This window comes from Arabidopsis lyrata (genome assembly GCF_000004255.2).
Source record: "Arabidopsis lyrata subsp. lyrata unplaced genomic scaffold ARALYscaffold_3, whole genome shotgun sequence".
NCBI classification, from domain to species: domain Eukaryota; kingdom Viridiplantae; phylum Streptophyta; class Magnoliopsida; order Brassicales; family Brassicaceae; genus Arabidopsis; species Arabidopsis lyrata.
In genome coordinates this window covers 24,439,504-24,464,547 of record NW_003302553.1, presented here as the reverse complement: position 1 = coordinate 24,464,547, position 25,044 = coordinate 24,439,504, and the positions used below count along the sequence as shown (strand labels likewise).

The 25,044-nt window shown below is 36.2% G+C and overlaps 1 protein-coding gene and 1 long non-coding RNA gene across 3 annotated transcripts; one reads left to right on the top strand and one right to left on the bottom strand.

The window, feature by feature from the left end:
• Window positions 1-1,757: 1,757 nt before the first annotated feature.
• Window positions 1,758-3,488, top strand: LOC9320309 (auxin response factor 4). The gene is made up of 5 exons (XM_021030429.1): window positions 1,758-2,027; window positions 2,147-2,739; window positions 2,837-2,956; window positions 3,041-3,116; window positions 3,209-3,488. Exons 2-5 carry the CDS (start codon window positions 2,630-2,632, stop codon window positions 3,233-3,235), a joined length of 333 nt encoding a protein of 110 aa, XP_020886088.1. The 5' UTR covers window positions 1,758-2,027; window positions 2,147-2,629; the 3' UTR covers window positions 3,236-3,488.
• Window positions 3,489-19,550: 16,062 nt separating this feature from the next.
• On the bottom strand, window positions 19,551-24,033 carry LOC110230181. Of its 2 annotated transcripts, XR_002333322.1 has the most exons (3): window positions 23,848-24,033; window positions 22,244-22,606; window positions 19,551-20,502 (listed from the first exon to the last, which is right to left on the bottom strand). It is a non-coding gene; the product is annotated as an uncharacterized LOC110230181 (long non-coding RNA). The 2 variants fall into 2 exon arrangements; XR_002333321.1 differs by lacking the exon at window positions 19,551-20,502 and having other exon boundaries at window positions 22,138-22,606.
• Between the last annotated feature and the right edge of the window lie 1,011 nt (window positions 24,034-25,044).

Below are 25,044 nucleotides of genomic sequence, written 5' to 3'. Positions count from 1 at the left end.
GTACTGAAACTCATCCAATATGCAACATGGCTATGCTATGCAATGCAAATCGTACTAAGCGATGAAAATGTTTTAAAAAGGACTATTAATGCAATGAAACAGAGAGGAAACTAAGCTAAATGTATAAGAAATGTGTGCTAGAAAGAGGTAAAATACAGAGATATCAAGACGTGGAGAAAGTTTGTTTCAAAAGAAAGAAACAAACGGAGCGACAAAATTCAAAATAAGGCCGAGAAATGGTGTGACTTTTGTACGTGTGACAATCGCAATGAGAGTGATTGTCGGAGAAAGCAACACAGGGATGTTAGCTTGCCTACGGGTGTAAGGTGCTTTGCGTGTAACAAGCCAGGGCACATGGTGAAGATATTCACGCACAAGATGTCATGGAGACATTATGGTGATTAAAGGAAGACACCATGCAATAACGAGAGATGCTTATCTAAGAGTGAAAGGAAGCATTGGTTGGTCGTAGAGACAACCGAAGAAGACGTGGAGAATATTCACGCACAAGACGTCACAGAGACGTGATGGTGATCAAAGGATCACAAATTTGGTGATCAAGAGGACACCATAAGGGAATGAGAAGAAAGCTCACCTAAGAGAAAGGGAGTGGAAGAAGATTGCAAGAACAGCCGACAAAAACGTGATAAAAGATCACAGAGAAGACGTGAGGAAAGCTCATGGAGACTTCAAGAAAAACGTGAGAGAGGTCACGAGTAAACTTGAAGGTGACTTGGAGAAGAATTTCTGGGGAAGAGAAATCCCAGGAGATCTTCCTATGTCAAACTGACAAGAGAAAAAAGGAGGAACGTTATCAAAGGGTAGAAGAGACAAGTTACTACCTCTGTGTGATAAGAAGAAAATCACCAAGAGAGAGACAAAGATGTCATTCTACTTGTTTGAAGCCAAAAGCTGTGACCAACTAAGGAGGAAGCTTAGTGTAAGACCGAAACTCAATTAAGTGGGGAGTGTTAGTGATAATTGAGTTTAGTCTTATGTTATTCTATATAACACATTATTAAGTGTGTTGTAAAGTCAACCAATATTTGTTAACCGTGACTTTCTAACGAAAGGGTATGTGTGTAAGAGTTGTGACTTGTTGGTTAAGACACAACTGTTACGTACAGTTACGACCGTAAGACATCTATATAAGTGTATGTGTGTTATTGTAAAACGTTGTCGAGTAAATAAAACAAGTTTTAGATTCAATTAAAAGTTTATGTTTTTGTTCTTTGTCTTCTTTAAAGGAGAAGAGATAATTGTTTATCTCGTACTCTTTTTCTTAATTCTCCCTCAATGATTCAACAAAGATGTCAACCGCTGCCATCGGAGTAATCGTACCCATCGTTGAAGCCGTCAAGGGTAAGGAAACCCTAGACTGATTCTATAACTTGCACAGGAAGTTTCTGATGTTGTCTTGCTTTGTTTGCATTGGGTTGTTGAGTCCACTACAAGAAATATGGGCATTGATAGCATATTTTAATAGCTCAATTTTCGTAACTGCTATCGAAAAGATATTCTGGATTTGAGTACTCTATTATAGCATATTAAAAACGCTAGATCGAAATTTTAATAAGCGGGAGTTTTCGGAACCTAAATTTTTGTCATGAGCGCCAACACTTAGGCAAAAAATAGGACATTTACCACCATTGTGAACATTCGCCTTTATATTGTTTAGAAACAAGAAAAAAACAGAATACAAAAGAATTGAACAAAAAAATAAATAAATTGAAAAGCTCTTGAGAGAGCAACCCTCTATCATCGCCGTTTCAGATCTACTCCTCCTTCGTCTCCGCCGTTATGGCTAAACCTTCTCTCCCCATCCTCCTCCCCCTCCTCCTCCTCCTCCTCCCTCTCCCCAACTCACCCAAACCCTAACCCACCTCTGATGGCCCCTTATCCGTCGCGACCACCAAACCCACCCCTTCGCTTCTCCGTCAATTGCATCGTCTCCTGTCTCCTTAACTTCAGATCTGGTTACATCTACTACGGAGGATTCTGTTTCTAAGATCTCAGATGCAGCCATGGTAATTTCTCATCCCCACCTCTCAGTCTATACCTATAGGGTTGAATCCTATTTATTACTACTTATCACTGAAATCATTTAATCAATAGTTTCGAGATTTGGGGTTTATGTCCGTTTTAGGGTCTGAGAGAGGTGGCTCGGGCAATTTTTGGGGAGTGAAGCGAGTTAAGAGGGTTGAGATGACGAGTACAGGTTCTCGTTCCGGCGTCGGTGAAGCTGTTCTTAAATCATTCATCACGATCAGATTACGAAGACTGGTTTTGTTTCTCTCTGTAAGTGAAGATGTTTCCAACTAGATCTTACTTCTGCATCTTTAGTTCCGCCTCTTTGTACTATAGGTCAACCAAGGTGGCATCTAATCACCATTGGTTGGAGTATACTAACAATTGTTAGTCAAAAAAATCTAACCTCTTGTGATGTCGTTCTCTTTCTGAGGTAATCATAAGGTTTCATTTTAACTGAAATAGATTGATAGTGTTTCCCTCTGCTTTTGATTGTTTGAAACTCGTGATCCGAATGTTACATTTGTTACTAATATCAGCGTTTGTAGAGATGAATATGGAGAGCTGAGATTAGGAATAAGAAGAGCAGCAAGTTCAAGAAATGGACTACCTGACTAAATCATTGAGAAGAACTCATGTTCGAGCATTCGGTCTCTTGTGGCTAATGACTGTATCTACAAAAAGCATGTTTCATGTGTTTTACAGTCCACGGTAATATAAAAATGAAAAACTGCCATTCGTAATGATTCTTAACTAGGTTTAGTAAGAAATAAAGAACTAGAATGTTGATTCATGGATTTATATACAGAGCGACGCATGCAGAGTTTGTGATTCCTTATGAGAAGTATATCACAAGCATCAGGAATCCCATTTGCATAGGCACAAGATTCATAATGCGATTTGAAATGAACGACTCTCCTGAGAGAAGGTATTGTTGCTTTCTTGATTCTGTCTTTGTGTTGAAGGGAGCTAATTTTCTTGGAAGAGAATTTAAATTCAATTTTTATTGCAGATGCGCTGGTGTAGTGGCTGGAGTCTATGACTTGGACCCATATAGGTGGCCAAACTCTAAATGGAGGTGCTTGTTGGTGCGTCCTCCCTCATCTTTTTGGAGTATATGTCTAGCAAGACTTTTCATTTTTGAAGATCGATAGCTAAATCTTTCACACTTGTCTGGCAGGTGCGATGGGATGAGTCTTGTGAGTGATCATCAAGAAAGAGTTTCACTTTGGGAGATTGATCCCTCGGTTTCTCTCCCACACTTAAGCATTCAGTCATCTCCAAGGCCTTGGGAGATTGATCCCTCGGTTTCTCTCCCACACTCTCATAAAGCGTTATGCTTAGCATTGTTGTTTAGGAGTTATTTAAGATTTGGTTTGGATTAGAGTTTGTAAGACTTGTTATGTTTAATTTCTATGGAATAAATATATTTAATATAATTGTTAACCAAATTTAATTTATCTAGAAAATATATATAATGCAAAAAGGGTTAAATTTAATTGCAAAAATATCATCAACAAAATGCTATAATACGTAATATGTTATATTATAGCTCAGATTAAGAGCTACTAAACAACATATAATAACCTAGAAAAAGATTAATGAAACAATATATTATAGCTTTTAAAAAAGGCTACAGAAAAGGAAATCATAAGATATATTATACGTTATTATAGGGATATATTTAATAGCATGTCCAAAAAGCGCTATTGTAAGTGCCCCCTCTAAGATAGCTCCGGAAAAGACAGCGTTTATGAGTCCGCCATGAAAACGATATTATAGCGTTTTCGGTGTGTTAAGAATATCCATATTTCTTGTAGTGGTCATGTGGTCCTAACCGCTGTGAGCTTGAACCGCCTTGTCAAGCTGCCAAGAAGATCCATCGAGTATAAATGCTGAGAAAGGTAACAGCAAAGCTTAACTTGCGTCTGTTGTTGTTGCATTGTTTTGATTCTTAAACCGCGAGTCTAAACCGGTCTAAACGAAAGGCGTAATTACGAAAGCATGTGTTATGAATTATGGAATTGTCGAAGTGGTGCTTTGGTGTGTTAATGTGGAGTCTACGTTTGCTGGGATTTTGGATCATTATATTGGTGGTTTGAGGAGCTTGAGATAAGTTTATTAAACCATATTCAATTATGTGTTCGTCTGGTTAAATGGTGATTTGTTATAGAGCCAAATTAGTGTGATCGTGATTGAAATTGTGGTGTATTAAATTATTAAATTTTGGTCTAATTAATTCAATCGAGGAAACACCAAAAATCAATTAAAACAAGATTGTCTCATTAATTGATTTGGAGGATTTGATAATGGATTATTTATTGGAAAATAATCTTTGATCGGTTATGTAAACCGTTTTAGATTCAGAAGTATTGTTGAACCGGTCTTCCGTTGTTTCTAGTGCTAAACCGAGGAATCAACCAGATTGGCTAAGGTGAGGACTAGTTGGTGTCTTTTCCATATACCGATATGTTTAGATAGTTACTTAGTTTAAGGTTAAGCCGAGCATACCTATATGTTACATTATAAGTAACATATATTTGGGTGGTGATTGTATATTATATTTATACGTATTTATATGTAGATATATACCTATATATAAAATGAACTAGTATTTTAAATATGAAAATAAATTAAAATAGATATTTTAATACGGGTTGTGTGATTCGTGAAATGCATGTTTGTGTGGTAAAATATATTGTGTGATGAGAGAATGTGCTAATGGCACGAAGATGCGGTGAGCCGCAGAGAGAATCCTATAGGAGAGATCCTTGTAGTTGTGTGATGGTCTATGGACGAGCTTTCCGAAAAGATCATGATGGCTGACGAGCCGGTAAGTATGAGGTGCACAGAAGAAGTGCAAGAGGCACGAGGGATCCGGTTGCACGGAAGAAGTGCTAAGGCATGAGGAATCCAGTACGTACGGGTAGATGACGTGTGATATACGTTCATATCCTGCCTGCCTTCGTGGTAGTTGTAACACTCGCGTCCTGCGATCCTAAAGGGGGCATGTTTGTTTTAGGGAAAACTAGATCATGGTCGAGAAAGACCAATGAACAAGTTAACCCAAGGAAGGAATGAAACGTTTAAGTCATGAAAAGGGTAGATGACTTAGACGACATCGGGATAATCTAGTGATCGTGGAGAAATGATCATGGAAAGATTGGGAATGGCGTAGTCAAGGCCGAGAAAATGGACCGAAAGACTTAGCCGTAAAGAACGTTTGAGCTAAACTAGCTAGGTGAGCTGGACAAGCTGGATGAACTAGCTAGCTCAGCTAGGTAAGCTAAACCAGCTGCAAGACTAGCTAGCTCAGCTAGGTGAGCTGACCGACAGCTCAACCGAGCTCGGTGAACTGATCGAGTACTGACCCAGCTGGGTGATCCGGTCAGCTGACACTCGAGCTGGTGGACTGTGGTAGCTCGGGATGAAGAGGTGTAAGGTCGAGCGGTTACCGACGAATGGTTACTGTTGGCCAAAGGGTGGATAAAGCCGAACGTTTACGTTCGGAAAGATGCAACCCTTCAGAAGGGTGCAAGGAACGGATGTGATGCTTTGGAGAGGCAACCATTCAGCCCTATATAAAGGGTGAACGTCCAAGAGACAAGAACACATCTCAAAATTACGATCTTAATCCAAAAACAGTCCCAAAACACCCACAAAGTTGTTGGACGGAAAGGGGGTGCGGCTCGGCGAGTATCTTCAGAATCGGAACGGATTCTCGGAGCCTCGACCGAACTAATGCGCATGCTATCTCCCGATCCAACGGTTTGATGGAATGTTTGGATGGATTGATCGGACTGATCGTCGGAGAGACAGATCGAAACGGATGGATCGATCGTCGAAGAGATAGATCGGAACAGATGGATCGTTCATCGGAGAGACGGGATGGATCGGGTAAGATAGTTGGGTCGACCGAATGATCGGATCATGGTATTGATCGATGGATCGGATCGATGGAATGATAATTCGATCAAGGAGTTGGATGGACGGAGAGTTCGACGATTCGATTGATGATTCGGATCGATAGCTCGATTATGGGATCGATGGATCTTTCGTTTTATAAATTAGATCGTCGAGGGAAGGACACAAAAAGGAAATGGATCGTCAAATCTTAGATTGTCAATATGGGAGTATTGACGAATCCAAAGATAGACCAATTGAATGATATGGTTAATGGGAAGTTAATAGGGAAGGTGCATAAGGGAAAGGTGTTCGAGGAAGCAGGAGGATAAGTGCAAGTGAACACACCCACGGGTCGCCCATAGATGCAATCTCACCGGAAAAGGGAGAAAGCATCGCGAATGAGTAAGGAACGTGGTTCTCTATGTAAATATCAAATATTACGACCGCCTTTATGAATCAAACATCACAGCCTTGGTGAAACTGATCGGAAATCGGTAAGACCAATGGTGACTCGACGGATAACTAACGGGAAAGTCCACGGTGAAAACCGATGGATAAAACGGATGTTGCACCCGCGAGCAAACCAATGGCCGACGGACGAACGATTTCATGGGCTAGCCTACGATAATCCGATGGATGAATCCATGGACCCTTGGGTGTGATAATGATATTGTTCGGATCGCATGGATGGATCGATAAGCCAAAGGCTTTACCGAGCACCATGGACCAGACAGGTAAAAGGTTAATAAACCGTGGGCGGTCGTAGTGATAAACGATCGGATCGGAAACATGGATGGTTCAATAAGCCGAGGGCTTGATCGTCCACCATGAAACCGAAGGGGCGTACGTTTGGAGGACGGATGGACCAATGAGCCAAGAGCTTGATTCGGCCACTGGTAGAGATTGGTTGGATGTATGGCTAAGTAACGATAGAGATTGGTCCATCAATACATGATTGGTTAAGAATCGTTGTACGAATAGAATAAGGAATCAAAAAGGGCTAAGGGAAGGATCAATGGACGGATCGATGAGGAATCGAATCCGCATATTGGCCAAGGTATGTAAACGAATCTAACTTATTACTTAAGCTAGACATTTAGGAATTGACCATTGGATTAAGGATAAAAGAATATGTAATCGTTAGACTTAGAATGGTTAGCGAACAAATTGCATGACTTGGCCGAGTAAATGATTGATCTAAAGTCTAAGGGACAAAGACGATCAAACCGGTACAGGGGATGGTTGGAATTAGACCATGGGTAGAAAGACTTCCGCTGTGTTAAGAGATAAGAATTATAGAATTAAGCCTCGTAAAGGTAATTCTATGTTAAAATTCGAAAAATATGGAGGTTTGGCCGGGAGGAGGCACGAACGTGTGACAATGGTCACCGGACGCCGAGATGTCCGGGACTTCCGGGACGGGGTCTCACAGTAGTGGTTATTGGACATAGTCTCATTTAATTGGTGTGTGTGTGTGTCTTTGACACGTGATTGCCTGCTTATCTTAGCTTTAGACTTTATGATTGTCTAAGCGTGTTTGTGTATGAGGATTTCGTGAGCCCTAAGGCTTGCCCTCACTAAGTGATATTTGATTGCTCACCTCTCTCTCTTTTGCAGGTTGGTTAAGTCAAGAGTTTGTTTGCATTATTAGTTGGCGGTTTTGCAATTAAAGATGGTTTTGGGCCAGGCCAGGAAGTCAACGCGTTGACCAATTTTGTGTAGCGGGTTCAGATCTTTTCACAATTACCGCAAACATATGAAACCAAGTGTCAACAATCTTCTTAGGTATTTGTGAGATGTTGGCGTGGGGTTTAGTGAAGTATCCTTTTATACAATTGGAGACTACCTTCCCAACTTCATTATCAATCTCAAACCTATAGAAAACAACAAAAGTTAGTAATTAAATGTTGTCACTGTATTGAAAATACACATAATACAATTAAAGAAGTTACCACTGTGTTCCTGGGGGACGCTTAGGGTCTAATTTTGTAAGTCCAGACCGTCCTGGGCTTACAAGAAGCTCCTCGAGTGTCAACAGCCCCATTTTGTAATGTGCTTGAGCTTCAGGTGGGGAAGGAGCCTGAGTAGAAGACTGATCTGTCTCATGAACTAGAGTGGAATTTGGTGACAAGGATGGGGTCCGTGGCAACTGTGAAGTTGTAGGAGGAAAGGATCGTGAAGTCGAATGAGGAGAGGACCGTGAAGTAGTAGCAGTAGTAGACCGTCCTACATAACTCCTATAGTGTCTATAATGACTCCTTCCCTCCATCTACAATTAGAAAACACCAATAACTATCAAATAATATCTATTATACGTATCCAAAATCAATATTGCAAAAGGAACAATCGAGTAATAATGAAACAAGGCATTGAAACCAAAGTAATTAACTAAGAACGAAAGTGAAAGCAAATAAATTGGAACAAATTTATGTATTTGAGTTCTAAGTACTAGATAACATATATGTGAATAAGGAACATATTCTTATTCAAGATCATTTTTGGAAAGAAAAAAAATCAAACTTTATTATTCATAATATAAAGATACAATCATATTAATTCTCACATTCTTCATCATCAGAACAACTATCATTTGATTTCGAATTCTCATCAAACTCATCATACACTTCATCTTCGATTTCAGAATAATCACCAGCTTCTTCTAGTTGTCGATTGTTCTGGTCAATAAGTATGATGCTTTCTAGTGTTTGTTCTGGAACATGGATCTCTCCTTGTGTGTTTTGTAATGGTACTTCATTAGAGACTCCAACAATACGTCCTCTAGGTGAAATTTGAATGACAGATAACCATGATAACCCAGTTTTCTGAATCTTTGGATATGGAATGAAATTGACTTGTTGAGCTTGAGCGGCAAGGATGAAAGGTTCAAATCTTTGATACCTTCGAGATGCACTGACATCAACAACGCCGAGATTGTTTCTCTTCACACTGCGGCCGATAACAGGATCGTACCAATCACATTTGAATAATATGCATTTCAAATTAACCAACCCAGGATATTGTTTCTATGAGTTCCTGTAGCACTCCCTAATAATCTGTTTAACCACTAACTAAAATACCAAAGTTTGTTGTTGTCCGATTATGACCATGAGCTTTCACATGAAAAGCATATCCACGGGTGAAGTATATGGGTGCAGCACTAATCCGTTCGATAGGGCCTTGGATCAACTCGTGAAACCAAACAGGATATGTCTCTCTCCCATAATGTACATGTAGAAGACAAAATTAAATGACTAATTAGACTAAAAATATATCACATAAAATAACAAAAAAAAATATCCGACGATATATAGATAAGTTATTCTACATATTGTTTTAACCATCCTGCGAAGTCTTTGTCTTTTAGCTTTATTCTCTATTTCTTTCTCATATATATCGAAAAATGTTTTTTTCACTTGTGTTATGAAAATACTGCAAACATAAATACAGAGGAACTAGTTAGCAATGATACTATATATACATAATTTAAATATTAATAAAATATATTATATTATATGCATGCTAGTTTAATTTTGTACCAAAGAATACCTTTCAAATGGTTGAACGTATTCACAATTCCGAAGAATATATGTGTGTGCACTTTGACGATCTTTATCAGATGACCACCGAACTTCTTTAAGTTGTCCACTAAGTCTTCCAATTTATGCGAATATATCAGGAACACCTGAAACAGGATATACATGTGCCACACCACCATCATCATACCGTCTTGAGGCCTTTTTCCATGGTTCGAACCGCAGGCGGAAAGTAGTAGAAGGAAAAATGAGAAGTTTCTTCGGTTAAACTCAGCAACAATCGAGCCTTCAACTCTCGCAAGGTTTTTAGCTTTTCCTTTCAGATGTTTCATGAATCGTTCAAATGGGTACATCCACCGAAATTGAACTGGATCTCCAAGGGCTGCTTCATGCGGTAGATGGACGGGTAGATGTTCCATAACGTCAAAAAATGAGAGAGGAAAAATTTTCTTGAGGTTGCAAAATTTTCTCGAGGTTGCAAAATTTTCTCGAGGTTGCAAAATAAGATCGCAATGCTATTATCTAGCTGATGTATTCCGTCTTCCGTAAGAGTTCATGTGCAAAGGTCACGAAAGAAAGTTCCAATATCTGCAATCATATCAAGTTATGAAAATGATTGTTTGTTAATGATGTAATTACATATATGGCTAAATTAATTAAATTATCACACATACCTACGATTGCCTCATGCACATTTTTTGGTAATAGCTCTGTGAAAGTAAAAGGCAATAGGCGCTGCATAAAGACATGGTAGTCATGGCTTTTCATCCCCCAAAACTTTTATCCTTGCTCAACATTCTTCGAAAATTTAGACACATAACCATCTGGGAACTTGACATCTGATTTAACCCACTCAAAAAGCGTTGACTTTGCCTCCGTAGACAATCGAAAGATTAGAACTGGAAGCTTCCCATCTCTCGTAAGATGCAACTCAGGCTGCGTGATATGTCTATAATTTACTCATTTTAAGCATTCATTTGTCATCACTTTAGCATCGTTTCATCACTGTTTCATATCATTCTTCATCATTCTTGCATACTTTGCATGATTAGGATAGTTCTATATACATATTGCATTTTTGGTTGTTTTCAGGTTCTTTAGAGCTTTTGGTGAGCAGATTGGGAGAAGCAGAGCAAGATCAGACAGCACACTTGGTCAAGTATACTCAGGAAGAGCAACAGGAACCACTCGACCATGTTGGTCGAGTGTCGTCAGCCGTGTCACTCCTCCATCACTCGATTGCAACACTCGACCAAGCCATCACCAGATACTCGACTGTCGAGTATCCGCAGCCGCCTCACTCTTCCATCACTCGATTGCACCACTCGACCACATGCATCAGAGTCTTCTCAAATACGCACTCAACCAGACAATTTGAGCACAAGGAGGAGAAGAGGATGAAGCAATCATCTTAGTACCACTCGATCAAGATCACTCGACCACATCAAAACCAGAGAAAGAATTAGCAAAGGCGCAGCTTTACTCGACTCCCTTTACTCGATCACATGAGTCGAGTGTCTCCTTAAACCGCCTTAGTATTTTGTCGTTTTGTGTTTTAGGGTTTCCTAGGATTTACTATAAATAGGTTATTTCTCTTTGCCCAAAGGGTTAAGTTTTTATCTGCTGAACAATTAGTCTTTTCTTCAAATTTGTAATCCAAACTACTCTTAATCTATTCAGTTTTTGCATTTGATTCCTTCTTTAAAGTTGTTTATCTTGTTGAGATCTTGAAGTTATGAAGTTTTTAGAGATTTCTGGGTTTGTGTTCTTGTTCATGAATTTTGAGTAGTGATTAGGGTTTTTAAGGATGGATTAGAGTAGCTTAGGATCCTTAATCTGCCAGGTGGTTAAGTTTGATTGGTAGATCCCTTCTGGATTAGTTGTTCTTAATGCTAATTGCTTTCTGATCAACTGGAATTAGAAGCCAAGCATTTCCGCACCCACAAGGTGTTTGATGAAATGCCTGAACTACTAATTCCAGAGATTCGTGTCTCTGTACCAAGGTGTTGGTTATAGAGAACGATTTGGCTTTAACTTGTTGATTCGTAATGCCTGCTAGGTTAGTTTTGGTCAATGGTGATTGAGTCTGGAAATAGCTTAGGTTGAGAGTCTCTGTTGCGGTAGCACTTTGATTTGGTGTTGAACTTGTTGTCTAGGGATATTTTGTTGAGCATATTAGCCACCTAATAGGTTAAGGAGACTTTGCCACTTGATTACCCCATCCTTAGGAATTTCTCATCTAATTGATTTCTTTTTTTTTTTCATTACTGTTCTTTGCTTGTTCTTGTTGCTTGTTGCTGAGTTTTGCATTTCTTGCCTGTTTTCACCAGTATACTCGACCACACCTAGTGTCTGGTAACAGATTGTGTAGTCGAGTATAGTTTGTGCAATCTCTCTCTGTTTCTGATCCAGATACTCGACCACATCTAGTTCTTGGAAAACAGGCTGTGTTGGTCGAGTATTTTGTGTATTTCTACTAGATTTTCTGTTTTCTGCATGTTCACTTAGGACTGTTAGATAATCCAAAACCTGTTTATGCTTGGCCTGAATTAGTGAATTCTGATTACATCTTGATTGTTAGCATCTCACCCAATCGGATTGACACCTTAAATACTACAATGACATGATAGTACTTTAAGGATAATTGATCTTAGTTAAAATCCTACTATCACCGCAAACAAATATCTGGCAAATCCAGTCTTGTATTTAAGTGTCTTTACTACGTCCATGCACGTTCAAAACTATATGCATCATGTTATCATAAAAGTTCTTTTCGATATGCATTACATCAAGGTTTTGCCTCAACAGAAGATCCCTCCAATAAGGAAGTTGCCAAAAAATGATTTTCTTGTGCCAATTGTGATTAACCAGATATCAATCTGGCATATTTGCGAGGATGTGCCAATTACCCCCACATGTATCTGTTTCTTGAGCACCCTAATAATCTATATGCTCAACCAAGGCTTTCCGAGAGATATATACAGTTGGAGGTGCACGGACCACTTTGTTCTTCATAAATAACTTTTTGTTCTTCCTATACGGATGACTCATCGGAAGAAAATGACGATGAAAATCAAACCATGCTTCAGTTGAAATGCATATGTCCGATGAATGCAATATGGACAAGATAATATGGACAAGATAATCTAACCTGATAGCATTCCGTATGCAGAATAATCACTTATGGTCCACATGTGCACTGCACACATTGTAAAGTTTTGTTGCTGTGAGTAATCAAATGTATGAACTCCGGTATACCAAAGCTGTTGTAACTCATTGATCATCAAGAGAACATTTAAGATGCTTAGGACCGGGCACTAAAATACTCAAGAATAAAAATTCCCGTTGCATACACATATCTGGAGGTAGATTGTATGGTGTCACTATTATCGGCCACAAAGAATACTGCCTACCAGACATACCAAATGGACTAAACCCGTTAGTCCATAGACCAAGATAAACATTCCTACTCTCTCTTGCAAAGTCTGAATGTACCGTGTTAAATTGTTGTCAAGCTTTCGCATCTGAGTGGATGTGTGACCTGACCTTCTATACGTGAATGATCAGCATGCGATCATTGACGCAGATGTCCTTTCTGAATGATATAGTCGTTTTAGCCTATCCGTTATTGGAAGATACCACATACATTGGTACGGGATCTTTGTTCATCCTGTACTTGGTCTGTATCTTGGCTTTCCAAAAAATTGACATTCCTGCAACTGATCATCTTCTTTCCAAAATACCATGCCATTATCAATGCAAACATCTATCATCTCTAAAGGCAACCCAAGACTGTATACCAACTTTTGTATCTCATAATATGACTCAAGAGCTAAATTATCCTTTGGCTATATCTCGTTAATTAATTCAGTCCATATATCTCGTTAATTAATTCAGTCCATGAATCCATGCAAACCTCAGATAAGTTGTTATCTGTTTTAATCTAGACATTCCTTCTCTACATCCATCGTAGATTGGTTGATTTGCAGCATCTAACATATCATAAAACTGTCGAGCATCTAAACTAGGCTCCTCAGGGTTATCAGAGAATGTTGTCGTTTCATGAAATGCATCATGGACCATATCTTGAAAACTATTATGATTTGGTTGACTATAATCAAACTGCTGATGCTCAAAATTAATATGAGGTTCTTCTTCATGTTGAAAACTAGCATTACTAGACGATGCATTCACTATATTTTCTTCACCATGCCAAAACCAAACATAATAATTTGGCATGAACCCTCTATTATATAAATGCTTTTCGATGGTTTTGACAGAAAAATATCGACCATTTTTGCACTTTCGACATGGACAAGACATGTTACTAGTTTCTTGCGTTAGCGGCATTTGATTTGCGGTTATCATGAATTCTTCTAGCCCATCTGCAAACTCCTGTGTCACCGATCCATCAGAATCTTTGGGCTTATACATCCACTCCCGCCGAATATAAATCTCGTGAGACGGCATATTATATATAACTCCAAGATTAAAAAATACACAACTTTTGAAGAAAAGATTTGAAGAAAATTGTTTAATTTTGAAGAGAGAATATGTTCCCTTATCCATTTACTCATCACAACGTCGGTTTATATAGGCATACAAATCTGTTTGCGAGGTTTTGCATGGTATTTTAGCGATGAAATTGTGAGGAAGGCAAATAAGGTAGCATATTTCTAAAACGTTTCTCACCTACCACCATAAATTCGTCTCAAATGCATCGCAGATCTGCATCGAACCCATCCATGCAAATTCAACGCTCATTTGCGTAGCTTTTGCGACGAATTCACCAGTTCCACTCTAATTCGTCGCTAATTACACGCAGTTAGACATCGAAGTTGCGATGAATAATTTCCACTCAAAGTAGCGACGAAGTAGCATCGAATGTTAGTTCGATGCTATTTCCACGCTCATTACGCGCTATGTAGCGACGCATATTGTTCCTCGCAATATTTCCACGCAAATCACCTGTTTTCTTGTAGTGTTTCTTTTTATTCTTCCGAACTAAATCGGCTATAAGTTTGTTCTTAAACCACTCCTCGAGGAAGTCTTAAGAAAGGCATCGCGAGGAGGCAAAGCTCGAGGAGGGTCTTCCCGAGATGGTGGAGCTCGTGGGGAACCATGGCGAGGAGTTGGCCTCGTAGCAAACATTGAACAGGAACTATCGGGGCTACCGTCGTCAACCAGCAGGGTCTTCCAGTAATCCTTTTCATCTACGAGACTTTCCAAGTTGTGCATCTTTTCCCTATAGAGGGTAGATAGCGGGTAATATATCACTTTGTCTCTTGCTTTCCTCGCCCGAGAAGAGAGGCCTTTGACTGATGGGGTCATCTTCACTAGAAACCAGGGAGGAAGCCAGTTGTCATCTTGGTTCGGTAGGTAAGAAATCAGCATTCTCTCCCGGTTGGGATAACCAGTGAAAGTATTAAAAGTCTTTGGTGAAACTCGATCCAGGATGAGCTCCAAAGGTTTTGGTACAACAATAATATAGCATGCCTTCATTTCCACGATGAGGATCCCCATAATTATTCAGAGTAAGTTGGGGGAGAGATGAGGAAGGGCGATTTTTAGAGTTTCGAGGTACCGAACCATGACCTCCAAGAGCGGGAAACTTCATGCCATATTCTTTGAGATAAAACTTGTAGACACGGAAATATCCGGGTTGATGGATCTCCGGAGACTCAGGTTGAAGAGGAAAGGCGAAAACTCGTGAACTTCATCCAGTACCTGGCATAACCTCCCCATGTTTGTGAGGGATTGGATGGTGGTACTCGTATGATAGTGAAGATCGGCGACGTTTTCCAGGAAAGTATATAGTAAATCCTGAGGCGATGCAGGGTTCTCCTCATCAGCAGGAGAGCCAGACCTTTCCATTGGAGATTTCGGTCTGGGAGTGGATTCTAACAGGCGAAGTGCTCATTTTCTTTTTGGTTAAAGAAATCAAAGTGAAAAATGACAAATAGAGTTAAAGTCAGCGAAGGGAGAGCAAGAGGAATCTTTTTGAAAAAAATATACAAGAAATTAAGTAAATAAGAAAAGAGGAAAAAGTTACCTTATTAAGTTGTGGCTGAGGATGAAACCACCTCAAAAATCGTGGGACAAGTGGAAGAGTTTTTCCCCGCTTTAATAATAAATTAAAAGAATCAGATAAGTAAATACGACAGATTTCAAGATAACTAATCATGGCAAGTTCCAAAATCCAAGGGACGTGACACATAAAATCACGGAGTCAAAGATCGTATGGAGCAATCTTCACCATTAAGTTATTAAGTCCTCCGAACTAAAGCAACAATTCAAAAGACTTGGGTGGCTAATTGTTGGTGTCGGATCTCGAACTCTAAGTTCGGATCCGTCCAAAGATTACCACGTGGATCAAAAGTCAATCAAGTGAGAATCAACAAGATGAGTGCCCAAACCGAAGTCTCCAAATATGGCTAAGCAAACCAAAGAGTTCGGAGGAGATGCCAAAGAGAAAGAAGAGCTCAGAATCAAGTAAATAGGTCGAGCACTCGAAGGCCCATGAAGGGGTCAAAACAATTCTAACAAAGACGTTATGACATTTATTGTAGAATCAAAATGGACATGTTTATGAGAAATTATTATATTAATTAACCAATTACTGTAAATCACTTTGTATAAATATGGGACCCCATGGCCAAAATGGGGACATTGAATCCTTGCACCAAAGCTAATACTATACTATTTTTTCTCTACACTTTTGTCTATACTTTCATACTATTTTCTACACGTATTTGTGTCTTGTATTTTGATCTTGAGATGTTTAGCACAGAAATACATAAATACTTGAGTGTGTGAATCAAACATCCACAGCATATCTTTTAGGATATTAAAAAAATCAAGAAATAGAAGATTTGGAGATATTGAAAATATGGAGACTATGTCAGCTACGAGATGTATGGATGCACCTATATATTTTGAATCTAGACTTTAGGTTTAGGTTAGCCGTTCACAGATAAATCACAAGAGCAAAAGCAAAAAAGCTTGTTAGGGTTCTTGGTGAGTAAACAAAGAGTGAATCACAATTGTTATTGTGTCAGCGAGTTGAATAGTTAGGAACTGGTCAGTGACCAGTCGTGTTGAATGCATGTAAATCTTCTTAAACATATTTGTAAGGATTGTTTAAGTGGTTCCTAATAAAGAACAGAGGTTCGTCTGAACTATGTTTACATTCTAGATTAGTTTAGGGTGTGACTGGTTTGGTTTTTAGTCCTTTTTACAACCCTTATCTTTTCTAAGTCACAAATCATATATAAAAAAATAAGGTTTCATTCTCTCTTTATTGGTCCATTTGGCAATTCACATTTTGAAAAAAAAAAAATATAATAATATTTATCTCTAACTAAACCACAAATACAACACATTTATGCATATACATTAATCTACCATTTAATACCAAATTGTAACCATCATACAAATTGTGTATTAATTATATTTTTCTCCACTCAATGTCATTTAAACACATGATAAATTCAAATTGTAACTCCTATAATTTAATAACTATTAAAATGTAACTTCCATCACTTTCCATTCTATAAATAGTCATTCTCAAATATTCGAATTCCACCATATCTCTAACCCTAAATACTTTCTTTGTTTTTATGTTGTTGCATGGGTTGAAAAATCAATTGAGACATCATTGTACAAGTTTGATTCTAAATTTTGTTTTTAGAAACTATATGGCATATATCTTAGATTTTTTTCAATTTTATTTTTTATTCTAATGTGTTACTTGAATATACTTATACCTTTTTAATTTTTATATTTTTAATCCAAAACTACAAATGTATCTTAAAAAATTTGATGGCTATAATTTCTGTTTTTAATTAAAAATTATATACTTTGCAGATTTAATGATGAAGTTTTAAAAATATCAATTCCAACCATTCCTCAAGAAGAAAATCAAGTTGAGAAGATCCATCTCCATTTTCTACAATAAATAAATTATTGTAATATCAAATAATATTTTTGTTAAATTTCTTACATACTACTTTCTTATCTTAAATAATGTTAGGGAGACTCACAAAAATGCCCTTTTTTCAATACCCCTTTTCAAAAATGCCTCCTTTGGCTGTCCATTTATAAAAATACCCCCTTTATGTACAAAATGACTAAATTACCCTTCTTTTAATAAAAGATATCACAAATATATAAGAAAATATAACAAAATTAGGTCCACAAAATACAAAATATTTTTTGGCGGGAAAAGTGATCCCGCAATTTTTCCCGCCAAAACACTTGTAAAAACTTGTAAAACCTTTAAAATACCTTGTAAAATTTTTCCGTAAAATTTTTTCCCGCCAAAAATTGTTTTTGCGGGAAAAGTGATTCTGCAATTTTTTTGCCGTTAAATTTTTGGCGGGAAAAATTTACAATGTATTTTAAAAGGTTTTACAACGTATTTATAAGATATTTACAAGATATTATAAGATTTTACAAGCTATTTTATAAGGTTTTACAAGTTATAAGGTTTTACAAGTTTTTTATAAGGTTTTACAAGTTATAAGGTTTTACAAGTTTTTTATAAGGTTTTACAAGTTATAAATACCTTATAAATATACTCATCACTCATACTAAATTTATAAGGAAAAATTTAGAAGGTATTTTAAAGGTTTTTTACAAGTTTTTTATAAGGTTTTACAAGTTTTTTAAAAGGTTTTACAACGTATTTATAAGATATTTATAAGATATTATAAGATTTTACAAGCTATTTTATAAGGTTTTACAAGTTATAAGGTTTTACAAATTTTTTATAAGGTTTTACAAGTTATAAATACATTTTTAACAATTTCTCATAATGTTATGTATTATTTTTAATATACTCATCACTCATCAGTTTAGTTTTTGTGATCCAATAAATAATGATCTAAAGATCATTAATTATAATGTTTATTCTCTTCAACGTTTGTGGTTTAAGTTTTTTTCTAAAACAAAAGAATTTATTTAAAAAATATTTATAATACAACCTAGCAATTTAAATCCTATAAATATTTAAATTGAGTTGAATATAAAAAAGATTTATAACAAATAGACGTTATCCTTGAGATTATCTTTAAATAACTAGATTGTAGTTTATATAACTTTATAGGAAACAGATTTAGTTTGTCAATTACAAAATAATTTTACTTTTAATAATTGCATACCTTATGTGTGAATTTATACTTTATATAAACTAACAAAACTAAATATTTGAGTATCATAATAATAAATATATGTGACAACGAATTTTTATCCAAAACAATGTAAATACTAAAGAAATTTTTTATCAAAGTAGAAGATTAAAAAGTTTAATAAATTCAAAACATATGTATGTAAATTATATATATAAATATCTTAATATTGTATAATTAAAATAAATAATAGTGTAACAACATTTTTTGTATATATAGAAAATACATTACATGGCTTCCACTCTCTTGTTTTTAATATTTTCAAATATATAATATTATGATACAATACTATCTATTATTAACTCAAATTAAATATCATTGTAAAAGCTTAAATTTAAATTCTAATTTCTATATTAGTTTTTTTTTTATTTTTTAAAGATTCATATCCATTGTCTATTTTAGATTTTTTTTTTTTTTTTTTTGTCAACATTATCTTCTTATAAGTAATCATTGTATCATCCTCTTATATTATATTCATGTATTTATTGTTTTGTTACAATATATGGGTTGAAATCAATGAAAACATCATTTTAAGAAAGATTATAATTTTTTTCTCAAAAAAAATTTTTCCTAACACCATACTAGATTATACCTATTTCGTCTTTAATTTTTAATTCACATATGTAAAATAAAAGTTTTGATGGCTATAACAAAAGTTAAAAATATCAATTCTAATCATCGCAAAACAAGGGAATGAAATTGAAAAGATTCATCTCCATTATTTACGTTGGATATTTTTAATATATGTATCATTATATTTAGTTTTTGTGATCCAGTATATAATTATATTAAGATTATTCTAATGTTTTATTTATTTAATTTGAGGTTTTTCTAAAAATTTAAGAGAAAAATAAAATTTAAAGTGAAAGACTTCAGAGTCCCATGAATAGATTAAATCATCATCTTCACACCTGGATTCAAGATAAAGTGGATCTCAGCCAGCTACAGTATTTCCGAAAAGCTATAATCTCTCTCTCATATTACATTACTCTATCCAGGGAGAAAAAAAAAGAGAGACTTATTATGTCTCTACATATATGAAAATCGTGAGATAAATAAATAGATAAATAATAGATATGGGAAAGAATTTCCAGATGCACCAATTATGGTACAATCACATGGAATGGAAACCACTTACGTGAATAGTCTAATCCCAAGTAAACAAACTTATGATTTAAACCCTTTAAAGTAGGCCTATTTTGTTTCCAAACAAAAAAATGTGGGAGGGACACATGACATGATGGTTGTACTATCACAGATGAGGTGTGAGGTGGTAGCATCTCAACATCTGTGGAAACGTGAACTCACCCCAAATACATATAAACACTCAGTGAGAATGTGTGTAGATATATTAGATATATTAATGTTTACTTACTTGATTAAACCCCATTTTCAATTAAAGACTCGATACATACTTGATCCAATCTGACCAAGTGATGCAAGTGCATATTCTCGTAAAAGGTAAAGACTTCAGACTCCCATGAATAGCTTAAATTTTTGCCATCAGAGCTGGATTCATGACAAAAAAAACATAGAGATATTTCCGTAAAGCTATAATCTCTATCTCTTATCTCATTCCTCTATCCAGCAAAAAAACGCATAGTACTATCTAGTTGACGCTTTGACTCAACTAAATTATGAAGACCTATATCCTCCCCAAAAATTTTTATGTAGATGATACAAATCTTATTGTACAGAGGGAGCTAGAGATATACACCTCTTGAGTTTTTGGTAAATGATACAAATCTCAAATATTAGGAGCACCAAAAATTCGTTGGCATGTTTATTATTGACGTTAATGGAGCCAAACTGTTTTTGTAGTACTGTTCACTACTGTCTTGAGCATGCTAAAAGAAAGAGAGAAAACATGATACACATTAATTAATGTAAAAAGAGAGAAAACAGGACACATATTAATTAATTAATGAAAGAAAATTTACAATTGACTTAGATGAAGAAGATTGATAAGAGACAAAAACCTAGAACTCATTACTAAAAATAAAAAAGACACGTATGTGTGTCTCTACATTTATATAAATTGTGAACTAAATAGTTCGTACAATACTTGAACTACTCATGACACACACACACAAAAGTATTGAAATAAATAGATCAATAAGAGATATGGGAAACAATTTCCACAAAAATCCAATTATGGTACGATCACATGAAAATGTAAAAGAGTGTTAGCGGGGCAGAGCACATGGCAAACAAAGCATATAAACGTTAATCTGTGTTGATATATTAGATATATAGATGTTTTACTAGGTAGTTAGACTATGTGTATGTTAAAGAAATAGCTCCCGACCAGGCTTAGTACATTCGTTGATGAAATTAAGGCTCAAACGCTCAACCGCATTTCTGAACCGAAAGAAGGAACAAATTAAAGTAGAGTGAAGCGTTTAATAATAAACAACAAAAAATAAACTCAACAAGTTCCTTCTAATATGTCATTAATGCAAATGCTGTAACTGAAAGTACCCTAAATAATAAACCTATAATCTTCACAATGACAAAATTGAAGAGGTGAGAGTTACAAATCAAACTATTGTATGTGCACCGTGAAGATTAAAATATTTGTTTACATTGGTAAAAATATTTCTATAGTTTCACATTGTTTAAGAATTTCATCTTCTAAGATGGCCATGTAAGATCCAATTGGGTATAAACAATTAACAATTAGGGAAATGAATATTCCTTTAATGCAAACGCAATGACTGAAACTTAAATAACCAACAAAACTAACTGAAAAAAATATAAGAACTGAAATGGCATATAGACAACACAATATGCTGAAGAAAAGATCAATATAAGGCTTGAAAACATTCATTTTAAAGGAACGAGAAGCATAAGATGAATCATAGAAATCAGTGTTGTAGGATATAGGTGATGAGCTTCTACGTGAATCATAAAGATGGCATTTGAAGAAGTAAATGAAGAAGCATTTGTCTTTCAATATTATACTTAGACATGCAATTAGTTATGTGACGCATGTTAAACTAAAGAGAGAGAGATGTATATTCAGAGAGACTTAGTGAAGGTTACAGGTTTCCTTCTTAAGAGCTATCTTAAAGTTACATAGATAAGCATAATTTAAAAGAAAAATAATATATTTGTGGAAGTGAAACAGAGATATAAAAGACCTGAATGCTTTGGTTTTCAACATATGTATTTAAAAAAATTCAGAATTTGGATTGTAAGTTTAAAGTTTATGTATTGATGGATCTGTTCCTATTAGTAAATTAAGCTCCATAAGTTAAATTCATTGTCGCATAGAATGAGAAGTCCTTTTCATCATTAAGGTAAAGACGAAAAGCATAAAATCACAACAGGGCATGCAAAGCAAAGTGAAGAAATTTTGAAGCCATAAACGTAAGACGAGCATGCTTTCTGAATTTCGTCTAGTAAGCTCAGGGCTATGAGAGATTATTTTTAGCATACGGTATAACTTCAATGAAAGATTATAAGAACATTAGACGTAATTGGAGAAAAGATCCAACGAATCAGTAGAAGGCTTCAAAACATTCAGTTTAAAGGAACCAACAACATAAGAGGAATCATACAACCATAGAATCGAAGTGAGCTTACCTTAGCATATAGAAATCAGATGGCATTAGAGCGTTGTAAGCTCATAGGTTATTTAATAACCACGAAATTTAAGCCGTGATTTGTTCTTTTAGAGTTTTGTTCTCCGCAATTACAGTTACCCAGAATTAATTGGCATAGGAACTAAGAGAAGAAGCAATAAACGTTTACATAAGGAGAGGAGAATTGCATCCAAAAGTTGCAGGTTCTGAAATCGTAGAAAAAAAAAACCATATTTAATTAGCTCGAACAGTAGAAGAAATGCATAAAAGAGGCAAATCGTTTCCACCAAGCCCCAGCCCAGTTTTTCTGCAATTTTCTCCGTACTGGTCCCAAAAAAACTGAGAAACCCTAAATCGATTGAAGCTATACAAAAACGAACAAAGGAGAAGAGTTACATACGCATATATCTATGGTGTGTCCGAGATCGTGAGCACCCTTGGTACATAGATTATGGAAGAGGAAGAGCTAGCACGAAGAAGAGAGAGCTACCACGAAGAAGAAGAGGCGTATTCTATTGTTTATGTTAGAAGGGATGGCATAAATCGTAAATAATTAGAAATTATAAGGGTTAATAAGAATATTTCCTAATTTAATCCAGCGTTCTAATCTCTCCTTGCCTCTACTTTGCCTACGTCGTGAAATTGATGTGAAATAGGGTTTTGCAAAACTTTAAAACGCGATAACTTTTAGTAGAGTTGTCGGAATCGAGCGATTCTTTTTTCTGTGTTCTTAATTTTTCGAGGGCTACGTCGTGGCCGGGTCGCAAAGCGGCCCGGTCTGGTTTTCATCGACAATCGAGCTTTTATTTGTCTTGTTTTTAACTTTTTATACTTTAAACTGAGATTTCATATTCAATTCTTTCATGGATTTGTGATTTGAATATATGAATATGCTTGTGTTTGTCTCTAGTTTCATATCATATAATCAGAGTTAAAAATACCCAATTATTTTTGACATGCCATGATATGTTATATTATTAAGTTTCGTCTACACTACCAAATAAGATATGTATCTTGGTGGTTAATTCTACATGTTTTTAGCACAATAAACCCGAGTTCAATCCCTCTTTCACGTGTAATTTATATATATTTTAGGCGTAAATGGTGCAATATATATATACTACTAAAGCTCACATATATTGAAATTTCTTAGTTGGTGCAATGGTTTGTTCTCATGCCTCAAACGCTTGTAACCCTGGTTCAAATACTACAATCGCATCTTCTTGTAAGATTTTTTTTCATAATATATTTCCGTTTCTTGTAACGTTGTATTTAGTACACAAGGCACTGTTGAAAATCTATTTATTTGTGTGCTTAATTAAGTCTATGGCAGTCTAAAATACATTTATGAGAGAAATCAAGTTTCAGAGCTTACCTTAGCTTATATAAAACAGGAACCAGATGGCATTATAGTGTAGAGCTTCAGCGTGGTAGAAGTTCTACCAATTGAATCAAATGGGTCAAATCTTAGTAAAATCGTAAATGTATTTTCATAATATATTTCTGTTTCTTGTAACGTTACTCTTTATTGATGCATTTTAAGACTTTCGATCGTAAAAAACTTCATCCCGTACGATGATTTTCAAAACTTGATTCGGGACTTACTTTTTTCTCGGCCATCCGTACGTACTGATACACGTACTGATCGTACTGACGCATGTTCTGATCGACGATTCCGCGTGCAGATCGACGATTTCTCGTTAGCGATAGATTTTTCTCGATGATTCCAAGCCCGGACCGAGGATTTCTCGGACTCGATTTTTTTTTCTCGACGATTCCGCGTACTGATCGACGATCCATCGTACTGATCGAATTTTTTTCGAGGATTTCACGAACGTTACTCTTTATTGATGCATTTTAAGACTTTCGATCGTAAAAAAATTCATCCCGTACGATGATTTTCAAAAGTTGATTCGGGACTTACTTTTTCCTCGGCCATCCGGACGTCCGGATGCGTACTGATCGACGATCCGTCGTACTGATCGATTTTTTATCGAGTATTTCTCGAACGTTACTCTTTATTGATGCATTTTAAGACTTTCGATCGTAAAAAACTTCATCCCGTACGATGATTTTCAAAACTTGGTTCGGGACTTAGTATTTCCTCGGCCATCCGGACGTCCGGATGCGTACTGATCGACGATCCGTCGTACTGATCGATTTTTTATCGAGTATTTCTCGAACGTTACTCTTTATTGATGCATTTTAAGACTTTCGATCGTAAAAAACTTCATCCCGTACGATGATTTTCAAAACTTGGTTCGGGACTTAGTATTTCCTCGGCCAACCGGACGTCCGGATGCGTACTGATCGACGATCCATCGTACTGATCGAATTTTTTTCGAGGATTTCACGAACGTCACTCTTTATTGATGCATTTTAAGACTTTCGATCGTAAAATATTTCATCCCGTACGATTATTTTCAAAAGTTGATTCGGGACTTACTTTTTCCTCGGCCATCCGGACGTCCGGATGCGTACTGATCGACGATCCGTCGTACTGATCGATTTTTTATCGAGTATTTCTCGAACGTTACTCTTTATTGATGCATTATAAGACTTTCGATCGTAAAAAACTTCATCCCGTACGATGATTTTCAAAACTTGGTTCGGGACTTAGTATTTCCTCGGCCATCCGGACGTCCGGATGCGTACTGATCGACGATCCGTCGTACTGATCGATTTTTCCTCGAGTATTTCTCGAACGTTACTCTTTATTGATGCATTTTAAGACTTTCGATCGTAAAAACTTCATCCCGTACGATGATTTTCAAAACTTGATTCGGGACTACTTTTTTCTCG

Excerpts from the sequence above, each read along its gene's own strand:
- LOC9320309 (XM_021030429.1), top strand. The coding sequence starts at position 2,630 with ATGGACTACCTGACTAAATCATTGAGAAGAACTCATGTTCGAGCATTC. Across the intron at positions 2,740-2,836 it reads CATGTGTTTTACAGTCCACG|AGCGACGCATGCAGAGTTTG; the intron begins GTAATATAAAAA and ends ATTTATATACAG. Across the intron at positions 2,957-3,040 it reads AACGACTCTCCTGAGAGAAG|ATGCGCTGGTGTAGTGGCTG; the intron begins GTATTGTTGCTT and ends TTTTTATTGCAG.